The sequence below is a fragment of the Lonchura striata genome, chromosome 1A (assembly GCF_050655825.1).
Source record: "Lonchura striata isolate lonStrDom1 chromosome 1A, ASM5065582v1, whole genome shotgun sequence".
Lineage (NCBI taxonomy): Eukaryota > Metazoa > Chordata > Aves > Passeriformes > Estrildidae > Lonchura > Lonchura striata.
The window spans coordinates 37,435,970-37,452,295 of NC_140741.1; the positions used below are offsets into that span (position 1 = coordinate 37,435,970).

At 37.0% G+C, this 16,326-nt stretch overlaps 1 protein-coding gene across 6 annotated transcripts in view; it reads right to left on the minus strand.

Annotated features, from left to right (window-relative positions):
- Window positions 1–16,326, minus strand: part of CFTR (CF transmembrane conductance regulator) — an 86,505-nt gene that overhangs the window by 19,071 nt on the left and 51,108 nt on the right. For all 6 annotated transcript variants that reach the window (XM_021553473.4, XM_085569721.1, XM_085569720.1 and 3 more), the window contains 6 exons: window positions 14,442–14,479; window positions 13,229–13,482; window positions 12,348–12,427; window positions 8,078–8,228; window positions 6,727–6,954; window positions 4,599–4,699 (listed from right to left, as the gene is read on the minus strand). In XM_021553473.4, the coding sequence (XP_021409148.3) occupies window positions 4,599–4,699; window positions 6,727–6,954; window positions 8,078–8,228; window positions 12,348–12,427; window positions 13,229–13,482; window positions 14,442–14,479 (852 nt within the window). The remainder of the gene's footprint in view (window positions 1–4,598; window positions 4,700–6,726; window positions 6,955–8,077; window positions 8,229–12,347; window positions 12,428–13,228; window positions 13,483–14,441; window positions 14,480–16,326) is intronic.

A 16,326-nucleotide genomic window follows, 5' to 3' on the forward strand; every position in this document is an offset into this window, starting at 1 on the left:
TTAGCCTTGCCTAATTGTATTTTACTTAAATTTTAATAGCACTGCAAATTCTTGTATTTATTTCTTCATTAATATCACTTAAACTCTTCTTAACTTTGAAGGAGAATTCATAACATGATTATATAATTCATATTTCCAGAAGGTGGAAGAAGTAATTCTTTAACAAGTAGAGTTAATTTAATCAGGCTCTTTGTTATCTTCTACTCAAAAGTCAGCAGTCACCCTTTCCAGACCAGACACACACTGTATTCAATGGCTGTGTTGCCAGACATCACCTCCTCACACAAGCTCACTGCAAAGTGCACTGTGCAGCTGGGGGGATCTGTGGGAGATTGGTCCAGTGGTTCATGTTGTAAAAAATCTTGTGCATTAAGTCAATGCCAAAACTGGCTCTGTAGGCAGAACATATGGTTTTTACTGAGGTTCCACATCATCTGCTGTTACATATTGGGTGCACTTATAGGATATATGCTTCTCTTCTGAACTGCAAAAGTGAAATACCTAGCTCATTTAAAACTCTTGCTGATTGTTTTTTTTCTTCACGCTGTTATGCAGACAAGCAGAAAAGAGAATGTTCTAGAGGTTTTTTTTCTTCATTATGTTCCTTTCCAGAAGACCAACACCTCACTTTGAGGACTGCCATTCTGATGCAGATTTTACAGTGAAGTATTTACTTAAACTTATGTTTAAGTGTTCTTAGATTTTCTGCCAACAGTAGTAAAAACCGTATTAAGATCATGTCCTAGATTAAAAAAAAAAAAAGTCAATAAAATCATCTGTAAATGCACCATTCTTTTTCACAGATGTACTTTAAATTTGGTCCATTTTTTTACCCTGTATTTAATTCTTCAGCATCCCTGATGTACAGGATGAGACACTGTGAGGTTTAGCCAGTTGGGTTTTAATATCTCCTTGGGAGATCCTTTTTATATCTCCTTATATAAGTAATCTTAGTAATAGTAAAAGCATGGCATTTTCTCTTTCCCTGATAAAGGGAACCATCCTTAACAGTTAAAGCACTGCTGCTGCAGGATATACATCAGTGAAAGAAGAGGTTAGAAAGCATTAAAATAATGCACTGGGAATAGCTAATGCTTATCTATGAAAGCAGCACCTACTGAAAAAAAAAACTATCTTCTATCTCCTTATGAAGGGAAAAAAAATTCAAAACACTACAAAACTGCCGAGAAAGATAGGAAGAAAAAGACTGAAAACCAACTAAAGGGATATTAGCAGAAATTATCAAAGTGAAACAATAAGTCTAGCCTAATTCATAGCATTAAATGAAGCAATGGGTATCTGTCAGAGTGACCACGCGTGTTTGGAGGGGAGGAAGGGATGTATGGGAGGGTTGTTTGTTTTTAAATAAAGGCAGAGCAGGCTAAGTATCAGGGCTGTAGAGAATGAAATGCCAAAACCATTAAACCAGTATGGGGTATTAAGAGACAATAGGGATTTGAAGCCAAATGTGTACAACAAAATTGCTTCAAAGACAGCAGCTGTGTATATAGAAATAAAATCTAAACTAGGAACTCAGATTTCTTCAATCTGTAAACCTGTGCCATGGAAAGCTCAAGATGGAGATTGTGTGGAATAAAGTCAAATTTGCCACCTACCCATATGTTTGGCCAGCTATTCCTTTGGACGTGGCTTTCAACCACTTGCAGAAAACTCCAGCTTGTATGACAGCCAAAGACTGCTACCTACAAATGTGCTATTCACTCAGGCATGCTTGTCTGCAGGATTGTAAACACAGATATCATAGCTGCTCAAGGAAGGGCAAGAGTGATGCCAGCTAGAGTGGTGTGTGTTTATCTGTAACTGGAGACATCTGGAAATGTGTCTGTTCTAGTCAATCTGGTCCTGTGGGGAGTTTCAAACTACCTCTAGAGAGAAAAATAGAGTATAACTATATAGGCTACTAAGTTAGGCAACCCTTTGCAAAACATCTTTAGCCAAATAATTGTAAAATACTTTGATGAGGGAAGTGCTAAATGCAGAGACTAAAGAGTAGGAAATAATACATCTGTATCACCTAGTGAAGCAGTTTTATTATCTTGACACCATTAAGCTGTTTTTATCTGCTTAGGATCAGCTTTTGAATGTCAAGAAAACCATCCTTCCAGCAATATCTATTAGTTTTTCCTCTGGAATACCTCAAAATTCATGTCATGAGGGTGGGCAGTTATCAAGTGGTAAAACTTGTCCAGAGGATCCACCCTATAGCCTCGTGGATCTTAGAAGGCTATCAATGACATAATGTAACAGGTAACCTAAGCAGGTCCAACACATGTCTTTGTCTTAATACAGAGGAAAGTACTCAGAAATGTCTAGAGCAACTTGAGACACTGTTTCCCTTGGAAAGGGAGTTACTTTCTTATTGCTACTAATAGATGACATTTTAACACCGCTGTACTTTTAAAATAGGGAAGGTCTTCTTTATTGACACACTATTGTGTCCAGCACCCTCTGAATCCTACAGAAGTTCCTGCTGGTCTTGTGAAACACCTTCAGTTTGTATTAAGCCATGTAATATGCACACATTATTTTTATACAGATTTTTATACTTAAATTGATCACATTCTGCCTTGCAGGGGATGGAGTCTACAAATGACAGCCAAGTGAATTAACATGGTTGTTGCTGTTGTGGTTTTGGGGGAGCTGACCTACTAGAGAGCAGCTTTGCACAGAAGGACCTGGGAGTCTTGACAGATGACAAATTGACTATGAGTTGGCCAAGAGGGCCAGTGGTAACCTGGGGTGCATCGGGATGGCCAGCAGGTGGTCCTGCCCCTCTACTCGGCCCTGTCAGGCACATCTGGAGCGCTGTGCTGAGTTCTGGGCTCCTCAGCACAAGAGAGACAAAGAGCTGCTGGAGAGGGTCCAGTGGGGGGCCACAAAGATCATCTGGGGTCTGGAGCATCTCTTTAATGAGGAGAGACTGCAGCAGCTGGGCCTGTTTAGTCTAGAGACCACTGAGAGGGGATCACATGAATGCATATAAATATCTCAAAGGCGGCTGTCAGCTGGATCCTGCCAGTCTCTTCTCAGCGGTGCCCAGTGACAGAACGAGGAGCAAGGGCTATCAACTGCAACACAAAAAGTTTCATCTCAACGTAAGGAAGAACTTTTCCACATTGAGGCTGACAGAGCACGGGAACAGGCTGCCCAGGGAGGTCCTGGAGTCTCCCTCACTGGAGACATTCAAACCCCATCAGTGGGGAGTTCCTGTGTCACATGCTCTAGGTGACCCTGCCTTGTCAGGGGAGTTGGACAAGAGGATCTCCAGAGGTCCCTCCCAACCCTAAAAATTCAGCGATTTACCAACATTGCATTTTATTTAATTTTTAGTCATGTAACTACTATTCAGCAGGTCTTGCAGTTGCAGCAGTGAAGTGCTTGTGCTTCCAGACAGATTGCTCATAACAAAGCAAAGAAGGAACTGGCATAAAACATTTGGTGGGTAGGAAATACTGCTGAATGGCCATCAGCTTTCTTGACTATGAGCAGTCATATTTGCAAACAAGAGATTAGATGCTGTAAGTGGTTAATTACTTGTTCTGAGGCTCTTAATGATTTCCCTCAGGGTGAATCTAGTCAAATAATTTATTTTTTTAAAAAATTGTTAGACTTGTGAATATTGCTTCACTGTCACCATCTGACCCAATATACTTTTAATATGACAATTAATTTCAATTAATCAGGATTTAAGGGACTCTGAACTCTGCTGTAAATTTTTGTTTTCCAGTACTGAAACAGTCAGCTCAAGAAGCTGATTTAGGCTTCAGAGTGGGTAAGACAGGATGTGGGAGATCATTTTTATCAGATTTTTTTTTGGTTTATAAAACTACGCTATTTTATTACACTAATTCTGTCTAGAATGAATCCTAAAATGAATGAAGTGGAAAGAGATCAGTAACTACTACATTTTAAAATAAAAACTAAAATTTTCATACATTTGAGCTAACGTATGATGAAAAGTGTATGAACGAACATACTCTTTTATGAGTTTCCTGTCTGCTTGACATACCTCAACAAATAGGTGATGAGAAGTTAACCTTGTGAAATACTCTGTTTTAAAGTGCCTACCTGTGAAAATTACACATGACTGCAAAGTCTTATGTCAGAGGGCATTTTACATAAAACCAGAAAAAGACTGACATGGAAGTCAAGGACAGATTTTTAAACCACTATTGATAATAGGTGAAAGGAACTCAAGAACATCCATTGTGACATGCTATGCAAAGTTGTTAAGTAGACCAAGGAAGGTATATTTTATATATATAAACAGAGGAAATATATCATAACAAAAAAACCTCAAGCGTTTTCAAGGTTTTCCTATCACTGCTACATCTGCAATCTGAATCCTCAAGAACAAGTATTTGCTCTTGCCTATTCCAGGCCAGAAAAACTTCTTAGCATGGAAAAAGTCCATTTGTGCCACCCCAAAGCTAGTAGTTTGTTATAAAATATATGAGAGAAACTTTGCTGATATATCTGCATAATATTCAACTCTGAAGATAATTCATGCACAACTGTAATCAACAAAATAAGGCAATTCCTCAAAAGAAAGCACAGCATCATGCATTTTTGCTTACCAAACTATCAACATCTATGCTTGAGTTTACTGCCCACTGCAAGGTTCCCATGATGTTCATAGCTAAAGTAAGAATAATTCCAGCTGTACCTGGTCCTTCACCTGTGGAGAGAAAAACACATTCCATTTATGTGCAAGCAAAAACCATTAGAAAAGAGAAAATTAGCATGTATATCTTAAAATGCCTATTCATATTCTCACCTCTTTTACTTCATGGAGAAAACATGGATTTGCTAATCATAAAAAGGACTAAGAGCTAAATCATAGTTTAACAACTGGCTTTGGCAGTGAATTCACTAGAGACCCTAATCTTGCTTGGCAGAAGAATCTTGGTACTTAAACTCTAAACAGAATCAGGTCTCTGCAATCTTGATTTGACTTTCCTTTTTTCAACACACATGAATCTGTGAAATTACCACACACAGCTAACAACTCCAAAATTCAAAATGGCTTATATTTTCACTTCTTTGACAAATAGAGGATGTTCTCCTTAGTGTTTTACAAAGATGTAGATGTAAATTTTTAGCTTTAATTGTTGGCTGTTACAAGCATGGGATTTCCCAGGGATTTTCCTTTATGACTTCATACAATACAACATAAGCATTTATTCTACCACACTGTTGATTTTTAACCTCACTACATGCTAAATGGAATTGAGAATTTAAGCCAAATGCCTTTCTATGATTTCTCCATTCCTTACATAGTTTTCTTCAATGAACCTCCACCTGTTTTCTTACAGATGTATCATTACATAAGTAAATATAAAAGTAAGCAATAAAAGCAAAATATTCCTCATGAAAGCTGATAAATTAAGAAAAGGAATTTAGTGTTGCTCCAAGGGCCTGTTATTTATAACAGTAAAGGTTATAATGGTGGCAATATGACAAATTTTAATATTGTTTTTAGAAGTGTTTTAACTCCTTTTCTCAAGTAAAACATCCAGGACAACTAACAGAAGAAATTATTTTCCTAAAAACCCCAAACTACTAAGGACACAGAGTGAGAAATGAGAAGGACAACAGGGAACATTGTTTCCCATGAATGGTGGGGAGCTAGAAGTCTCCTTAGTAACAAAAGTACTGTAAGTGCCTATTTTCATATAAAAGTATTTGTGTCTCCTTTTGTAAGGAGAACTAGAGCTCCTTCTACAAGAAATAGAGGATAGCATTTCATAAACTGTACAATATTTGATGAATTGCAAGCTCTTATATAACTCCTTTTCAACACTGAAGTCCAGCTGAAAGAAATCTGAATATTGTTAAATTTAAAACCCTCCTCCTAAAATCAAAACTCTTGTTTTGAACACTGTGACCATAGTACTGGAACTGCATACAGATCCTGCACACAAAGCTCAGTGTAAAACTTGGAGAGGTAGAACCATGTCTAAACATAAGAAAAGCATAGTGAATAAAAAACTGTATTTGAAGTTAGCTGAATTTTTCCACCTAAATGAATTATTAACATTTTTGGGACATCATACTCCTAATTTTTGCTTGTTTGAGGCTGGCTACACTTGGCAAGGCATGGGCAAATACAAGTAAGGTATAGTGTGATTCTCAGTCATATACTGTGTTTACTAGGAGTGGCGAGTAATTTTTCAGGGGATTTTTAATAGAATTTGCAAAATTTCACATAGTAAATGAGTCAGTGGGTTGGGAATTAAAGAATTGGATTATAATTTCTCCTAATGGTGTGGACTTTAAAAGGTTATTTAAACTTTTCATGTCTTAGCCATTTGCAAGTGAGAGGAACATTAACTGCTCTTTACTAAAAACCTTTGAGTTATACAGGTGTGATCAACAACAAAGCTTGTCAGAACAGTAATGTGGTTTCAACCTCATGAGATAATTTTACAGCAATTACTATGAACAAAATGAAAGTTTTGTCCTTTCAGTTATTATTTTCAGATTAATCCCTTTAACAAGTCCTCTACAATATCAGACTGCAGGTAATAATGGTGTTATTTCTATTTTAATTAAATTGTGTTTACTACTATGACATACTTAAAGAAATTACTCCAATGTATGCTAAATTCCACAACAGCTTATTTCTCTCAGTGTTTTCTAAAGCTGAGCTGTTAAAAAGAAGCAGCAGACTTCCATTTCAGTTTTCAGGTAAAGTTACCATACCTGTAGTTATGATAGAGATAAATACCACAGCAACGAAAAAAACAACAAAAATAATTTCTATCCTCATCTGGAACCAGCGCAGTGTTGACAGGTAGAGGAACCAGTTTGCTGTGTGTAGGTTCAGAGCTTTGTGAAAAAGGGTCTCAAAATACGGCTGCCGCCCAAACGCTCGCAGTGTCCACAGCCCTTTTAAGCTTGTAACAAGATGGGTGAAGATTGGACTCCGAGCTGTAAAGTGTTTAAATTAGAACACCAGAAACATGCATGAGGAAATGCCTTTGATACAATACAAACAACCCCCCATCTCTACCTCACAGCAGGGTAATTACTGTCAGTGTAGTAATTTATATATGTTGTCAAACTACATGACTGAAACAATCCTAACAAAGGATATACAACAGTCCTTGCAAGAATGGGTTGAAATTGCATTCAGTGTATTGACAAGAAGGGATCACAATAATTCTTCACAGTTGGCACATAACTACTTGTCTTGTATCTACTTGGGGAAGCTCCTGGCCTTCTGTAGGATGCCACAAGAGACAAGCTGATCCTCCTCAGCCAAAATTAATTCCTGTTATTTTGATAACTCCATTATATGAAGCTTTCTTAGCATAGGGAGAGTACTTTAATGCTCCAGATTCAACTGCACTGACATGGTAATTTTAAGCAGATCTTGCATTACATAAAAAGTGGTGAGCCAGTGCTGGATCTCTGTAAACATCAAAGAAATTTAAATCTAGGTCTGAGGAACTCCAGAATTTCATTTAAGTAAAAGGGAAGAGAATCACCACTGTTAAAGGTTCAGGACTGAATTGCTGAGGATCTGCCAGTTTGCTGCAAAGCCAGGCAACAGTGCATGGTCTGAAAATTCACAATTCCGAATGAGGTTTTCAATTTTATTTGGAACATTTTAGTCTCTTAATGGGGGGAGAGGAAGGAAATTTAATCAGATACCTTATTCAGAAATAAGAGCTCTTTGTGATCAAGATCTATCCATTGAAATTTTTTCTTACAAAGAAACAAACTCAAAGGGTACATACCAAGTCTGACCACAATTTTGTGAGTTACATTTACTCTCAAGAAAACTGTATGTCAGGACTTTATTTGTTTTCAGCTGCAGTGGTGATAAAGCCCATCTTTTAAAAGTCCTTTTTTATTGCTCTTTGGCAGCAGAGCACTCTGTATTGGCTGGATCAGTAACAGCCCTGACTTTAAGGAGATATGTGTTCTGCTCCCAAAGACAATGTCATCTTGCAAGAGAAGACGCAAAAAAAGAGGAGAAAGAGTGAATCAATCACTTCTCAATTGATTTGTTGTGGATTTAAAAGTCTACCAATTTTGCTGCTCCTACCTTCAGATTCCAGTTGTTTCAGCTGCTGAGAAGTGTGGAGGAAGTATGCCCTTAACAGAATAAAGGCTCCTATCACAGGCACTGATGCCAGGAAGATGTAGGGTTCTAATATTGAGACTACTGTTATAGCGCCAATCACAATCAGTATTAACTGTAGAATGAAAGAAAAATACTATTGATACAGTAAACTTGTAACTTTATAGACTAGAGATTGGTGATGAATCTCCTTCCTATGGCAACTACATATTGTTTCAACAAACATAAAGTGCTAACCTAAGAAGATTTGCAGCTGAGAACAAACCTCCATGAAAAGATAATTGATAGCTTGGACCAGATCCATAACCTGTTATAATAAGCTGCCATCTTTTCTAATAGATGGAAAAAGTGTTTTCTCTAGTACAATCTGTATTGCAGGCTTCTAAAGTATGAAGCCACACAAAAGTAATGCAGCTAGGCACTCACTCTTAAAATTGTAAGAATGAGACTTGCAATACCTGCAGCCACCTACCAAACCTACCAGTGCAGTCCCTCTCTTGTCTGGACTAGGTGTGCAAGACTGTCAGGAGCTGAGTGACAGTCTCCTGCAGGTTCTGGGCAAAGCAGTCTTGTTGAGGATCAGAAAAAGTGGGAAGTTGTACTTCTTTGGTCAAGGAACTGTAACTCATACATGAAACTAACACTACTGTTTGTCCTGATCAGAAGACAGAAATAAATTGTATGAGAATCTCTGGTATGACAAATTAGCAGTTTCAGGAGAAATAAAAAGGTGTTTAAAGGTGTCAGATGATAAAAGAACAAAATTATTTCAGAGTTAATCTATTTTAACCTACTAGAGACTACTACCATTTTAAAACCTCATCTTCAGTAGCTCTAGACAGATTTAGCTAAATCTGGTCTTGATCTTTACTCTAGAAGAGACTTAAGCAGGTAGGCTGCTTTTCTCTCATGTCAAAATCTAAAGAAAATCAAGTATAACTGTGTACATAGAATAGCCAAGTTCTGCTTTGTACCAAAGTGTTACTTCTAGCACTAGACAGCTACTTCAAGCTGCAAACTTACCAGCATAAAGCAAATGCAAATGGACAATTTGGGACAAAATTATGAACATTGCATTGGAACATCACTGCAAATGACGAGTCAGCAAAGAAACAGATGGAAAGCAAAACTAATTTCACATTAGGAAGAAACCTGCAGCGGGTGCTTTTGCTACTTCATCCACATAAATTCAAGAAAGGATTCAAATTTCCAATATTCCAAGTTAGAGGTCTTTCATTAATAGGTAAGAACATTCTAAGTTTCCTATCAATTTTTTTTTTTTAACATCAGAAATCTGAGCAATAGCAGCATCACATTATATGAAAAAGAATTACATTACAACGGAACTAGCTAAAGGAGGAATGGCTTTGAACTGAAATAGAACAGGTTTAGATTAGGTATTAGGAAAAAATTCTTTACTATGAGGGTGGTGAGGCATTGGAACAGGTTGCCCAGAGAAGGTGTGGATGCCCCAGCTCCTGGAAGTGTTTAAGGCCAGGTTGAAAGGGGCTCTGAGAAACCTGATCTCATGGAAACCATCCTTGCCTTTGCAGGAGGGTTGGAACTAGATGATCTTTAATACAATACAATTTTATGGTCCTATGAGTTCTTTCACTATTTTCCTCATTTCCCTTAAAGGAATGGTGTTATGTGCGAGTTATGCTTTTGCAGGCTGTTTAGCACTGGTCTGCAGCAATGCAAGAATGGATTTGTGTTTACTCATTACTTCAAACTGCAGAAATTAGTAACACTTGTATCTCTCTCTAATTGTTAAGAAGCAAATGAGCTATTCAAGTGATATTGAGCCATGTTATACAGTTCTCACATTACTTGAGATTACAGTCACTCAGTGACTTAAAATTCCCATTTCTGTAATTTACTTGAATTTTGCAAAGGTCACTATGATGTCATACTGTTCTAACTGCTGGTCCCACAGTTATTTCATGAAAAAGTTGAATATGAAAATCTGTGTTATCTCATAAACTCCAAAGTAAGCCTAAAGTCAGACGAAAGATGATTTCTCTAAAAAGGCAGAAGAAAAATCTAAACCACAAGCCAACTGTATTAGAATATAGTTGAGGAAAGGCAGCAGAGGGCTCATGCAGCCCAGTTCAGTGCCCCAGACGCTGAGCTTTCAACCCTGGGACGGAGGCCAGATGGGGAGACATGTTCCACTGTTTCCCAGTTTGGAAAATGCAGGTGCTAGGAGACAGAGCAACTCAGCAAGGATTCAGCGTGGCAATGACTGCAACAGCCAGTTTGATTAACCAACAGGAGTTTATTATTTAGGGGACACCAGTCATGATCACAGGCATGAATGTTCAATGAGTTCACTATGAACTTTTGGGTAAGACTACATTAAATCTTAGGGAGAAGCAGTATGTGCCAGCAGCATCTCACCTGAAGGATCTCCAAGAAACAAGGACTGGTTCATAGAACTGGGCTTAGCATTAAGACAAGGCTCAGGAGGATCTCAGCACTTTGTATGACTACTGGTATTTATTATACTTACAAAAAATTATGAATGTTTCTGTATATGTGATTTGTTATTATTTATATAATTAAAATATATTATGTTTATATAAATAATAGTAGGTATTTGTTATGGACCATATATGCTTGAGCCAAATTCTTTTAATTGTCACACAGTGGAAAGATAAGAGGCAATGGGCACAAGCTAAAATTCCATTTAAACATAAGAAAAAGCACTTTTAGCATGGAGAAGGTCAAATACTGAAACATGTTATTCAGAAAATTTGGAGGTATCCAAAACCCAACTTGGCCTTGAGCAAACTCCTCTAGCTGAACCTGCTTTGAACAGAGGGGTTGGAGGGGTTCCAGGTTCTAGGTCCACATATGCCTTCCAAATTCTATGACTCTTCAACAGTCAACAGAAGTCCTATCTATAATTTCTCTGTATCTTTCAGAGGAATCTGACTTTGTTCGTCAGCAGAGTCTGTGGAAGTCTGAATCTATGGAGGACCAGGAGAAATTGGTTGTGAAGGAATGATTGTTAAAATTATTGAAGATGATGGGTATGTTCAGAACCGGGAAAGACAGGGCAGCTTATCATGCATGTCTAGAAGCCTCTGCAGCTGACACTGAGGAGAGAGAGGTAAATCTATGGGACAGTAGGGTAAAGCTAAACCTCTGAAAGGTAGCATAATAGAAAAGCCAAATACTGGGATTTTCCTTATTCTTGAAAGCATGAAAAACTAGTCAGTTTCTTGTAGAAAATTTGAAATGTAGAGACAGACTAATTAACATGCTTCTGGAATAACATCCCCATAGTAGATCCAAAATATCTGAAACAAAACGGTTGTAAAAGAAAAGACAGTAATGGCTCCTGTTCACACTGAAGATTATACTGCTGATTCAGAGAGTCCCAATGTCCACATTTACTCATTCAGCAAGTTCTCATGACATCAACAGGACATGAAGTAAAGCTGTGATATACTTGAACCTTTTCATGTCGAGATGCACTGGCCCCTCTGAAGTAATGAGTCAAAGTTATCAATTCCTTACAAAGATATAGGGAAAAAAATCTGTCTTTATCAGATAATCATGATGGTAGGAACTGTAAAGCAGGCAAACTCACAGATGGAGACAGGCAATCTGTACAGCAGAGTGTTTGGATTGATTAAGTTGGGCCTGTATATCACCTTAATAATGTAGAGAGGAACAGGAGCACAGAAAAGATTTGCTTCTGTTTTTAAAATATTCTGGGAACCAGTTCTATCTAAGGAAAAGCATGCATTTCCATAGAAGATAAAGGAACAGAAAAGTCAAGAATATATTCAACAGAGAGAAGTAAACTAACGGTGATGCTAGCAAACTGGGAACAGAAAAGATTAAGGAGGAGAAGTTAAGTGACTGAATGCAATGAAAGAATAGCATTAAAAAACAGTAAATTTGAGCCATGGTAACAGAAAGAAACTAAGGAATGCCCTTTATGACTTAAAGTTGAATCTGGGCAGAAGCAGGGATACTTGTCCTGTAGGGATCTGCAGGGCAAAAATATTTCTGAGCCTGAGTAGTAAGAGTGGTTTGCATAAACAGTGGAGGTACACACAGAGGCAAGCACTCAAAAATGAAGCAATACAGTTAACTACAGGATAAGCAGCTATGCAGATACATAGATAAAAAAAATTCTTATGATTTCTTTTGCAAGATGTACAGCTGAAATATCACTTTGCCATAAGACAGCAAAAGTTACAACTTTTATTCTACAAACCTGAATGAAGTCAAATACTGTGAGTGGAAGTAAGTCATCCAGTACTGCTGTATCTTTTGAGAATCTGTTAAGCATACCACCTATGGATTAAGGAAAAAATAAAAAAGTCAGAGGCACAAAGCATAAGGTCAGTACCCCTTATTCAGCAGGTCCTGCTGATATACAAGTCATTTGCACATCAGCATTTGCATGGGTTTGTATCCTGTTTCTTAATTTTTGAATAGAATTACTGTATTAAACATCATGTAACAACAAAGTTAAGAATATAAGGGAAAATGAAGGAGAAGCTCATTGTTGTATCATCATTTAGCAGTGTCTCCTATAATCAACTGCTTATCACTATGAAACACATGATATAGGAGTTTCATGCAAAATGGGAGATGGAACTTGTTGCACTAGTTATATAATGAGCTTTATATCAACTCCCAGATTTGAAGATGCATACCATCATTCACACTAACTGATGTTTTATGCTATTTTAGTAGGACTATTCATTAAAAAAAGCACTATTTATCATCCACATCTGATTCCTTGTCACTCACTACATAGTTGACAATATGTTTTATATTGCAGTTTTTGACAAAGTCTATTCTTTAGAAGTTATTCTACTTTTATTTCCTAGAGCAGTTAATGGTTTATTTTCTCCAAATTTCTTCCTTACAGGGTAATATTTCAGAATCAGAATTGACAACTGAAATATGTCACACTTAAGTGCAATCAAGTTTCATTAAAAGATTCACAAATTACCTTATGTGGCAAACTTCTAACATTCTGCTTGACTGCAAATGCAAATGTAAGGTAACACTGTCCTCTAACAGAATGAAAACCATTACATTGAAATGAAATGCATAGATGAGTCAATCACTTTCCATCTCAGTTACCTGCTTTCCAAGAGTTGAAGGTTGACATAGGTGCATGAAGAACTGCATGCACCATCTTTTGATGAAGAGTTTTAGACACTGTTATAAGTGTATGCACAAGGGGCAAACCTCTGAAGATTCCCATGGCAAGCAGGGTATCTGCCACACCCACGTAGATGTAAACGATGTAGTAGCTGCTAGTGTCAGTGACAATCACAGGAGGTTTGTCAGAGGTGCTGTTTTCTGACTGTGTTGAATTTGCCTTCAAAGCTGTCCTGTGTGATGCAAAGTAAAAATAAGTGCATTACTGGGAATTGTGTGCTTTCTCTCTTTTATTTACTAAACAAAACCAAACAGTACTCCAGTGTCCATTTGTTTTAAAACTATGCTAATGGTTACTTATAGATATTTCCAGTAATTTTTAAAATATTGTCATGAATGTACGAAATATAAATTATTAATTGCTCTGGTAGTCTCTTGCAAATCTGCTGCCTATTTAATCACTGACAAACCTAACCTAATCCAGGAAAATGCCCACTTCTTTTAAAACAGAAAAATTAGTTTAAGTCTTGAAAAAACTGAATTACAATGGAAGTAAAATTCTTTAAGTATACTATAAAAATCAAAGCCCTTAGTGATTTAATGTAGATGGAAATCAACATCAATCAGTCCACCTCCAGTCAAACCTATGTCACCATATACTTCTATAGTCACACATATTCATTGCTGCAGGATAAAAAATGGATTAAAAGCATTAACCCAGGAAAAGTCACTGGCTTTTCCACTGCTCAGTATATTTTAACCTACAGCTGCTGACCCTGTAACTTCTGGGAAGTCTCCTTGGATGAGCTGAGGAAATTTTACAAATGGGATCTTACAGAAACTGTTCCCTTGAAGCAAGGGAACAGTTGTCCTAAGCAAGTCTTACCAGCACCTCTGAATTACATATTGAAGATAATCATATCCACGCATCCCCAGAGTGAACTGACCCAGAAAAATCTTGCATACACTGTTTGTACTCAATTACAAGGCATATAACATTCAACTGCCAGCCCTTAAAGAAGTACCAGATACCACCTCCACGAGGTATTTAGATCACCCATCTCTGAACCATTTTGTTGACTATAAGATAGCGACTATCCACATAGAATTCTGGCAGAATTTATTCATGCTTTACATTAAAAAATATATAAGGGATATCCCAGTTTCTCAGTAAATCATCACCACTACTTACTTTTGAAGAAACCATACCCCACCAAGAGAAGCAGCTACCTGTGGCCAAAGAAAACAGAGTCAGAGTTTGGTTTATCACTTTATGTAATTTTTCTCTCTTATCTTTTTTCATTGACTTTAGAAGTTTTTAGAGGGAGCATAACAAATTGGTGGAAGTCAAACCTACTTAAAGCAAAAACCTTGTGATATCTGCTTCTCTCTCCACGGAAACAATTTAGTGCATCCCACCAGGAAAGCTACATTTAGACTTCTATTACAATCAGGCTCTCAAGTGCCTGAGAGATTCTTGAATTCTAGAAATTCTTGTATTCTTTTTTACCATACTATTAACAAAGGTTTTCTGATGCCTTCCTACTGATAACTGTATGCCTTAACAGATTTTAAGTTTTAAAGATTAATATTTTAATGACCCTAGAAGAGTAAGTCTCTCAATATCTTCAAAGGCATCCATTCAGATATGAAAGTCAAACCTTTAGCATTATTATTTTTGCATTGTTATTCTTGCTAGCTGATATCTACTTTTGACTGATATTGCTTTGCTGCTTAGATTTACATAATTTTCCACATACTCTATTGTAATATTTTTTAAATGTAGAATTAAACCCTTTTTATTGTGAGATGGTTTGGCATTCAATAAGAATTTACTCTGTAATAGATTCTTGTTTGTCTACCAAGATACTGGAGATCTTTATCTAGTCTATTACATTTTAGTTTGCCCTGTTCCTGACTATGATAATTCTTCTAAGGGTTGAAACAGTTTTTGCATTTTCTTCCCATACATTTTTATGTCACTGGTACAGAAATATATTGTGGTAATACCCCAAATGATACACATAACTGAAATCTTCTCTTTGGGAGCCACCAACTTTTGCAGGTCTTACAGTAAATAACTCAAGATTGACCATGATGGTCCTGAATTTAAGTATTTTTAAGAATCAGCCTTCTTTCACAGTAATATTTTTATATCTCCCAACAGAATTCTGTTCTCATCTTGACTCCTCACAACAGAGGATTTTATTCAGCTGTGAAGTTGATGGTAGGTAATATTGTCACAGAATAATTTCACAAAGCCTGTCTCTGTGTTTCCTTCCGAAACTGTTCTTCTTGCAGCAGTTCAGCAGCCCTAGTCTCTGGGTATTACATCCATGAGCAGTTTTGAGCTGCTTAAGTGAGCTACACAACATGAACCTTCCTTGCAAACCTAGGAAATAAGTACAATTGATGTCCTATTTTGGTGACCTGTGTGAACCCACCTTGGAACCTGCAACACAAAGCAATCCATTCAAAATCTAAAATAGCATCTCTAGAATTTCCACAGTAGTCCCACCCAGATCTGAAGGGTGTAAAAACACCACTTTCAATTTACTTGGATGTTCATCACTGGTGTCTCTTCATTGTCTCAAGTTGGAAGGGTACAAACTGAAGCACAGGACACATAAACACTTGGAATAGTATTTGAGCTCACACACAGAGATTTGCTCAAGACTGGGGCTGCAGCTAGGTATCTTCCAGCCCATTCATTTACCAATAGGCTTTTACTTCTATAACAGTCACACTGGAGACTTTAAATTATATGGAAATATTCTTTGTTGTAATTTATTTTTTTAATTAGAAGATGAAGATTTTTTAACTGTTTAAAAAAGGTTTAGTCTAAAATAAATCAAAAATGTGTAATCAGCATTAGAAATATATGCTGAATATTCAGGAAAAAAATCTTATATATCTTAAAATTAAAATTTCTTTTGCCTCTGAAACTCACATTCAGCTTTGCTGTTGTTTATGTAGCCATTTTCCACAGCCATGAAAATAAAACTTATATGATAAGAAGAGCTACACATCTAAGTACTGTCTTGCCTCTGGAGTTGGTTTAAAAGTTAGGATGCTAA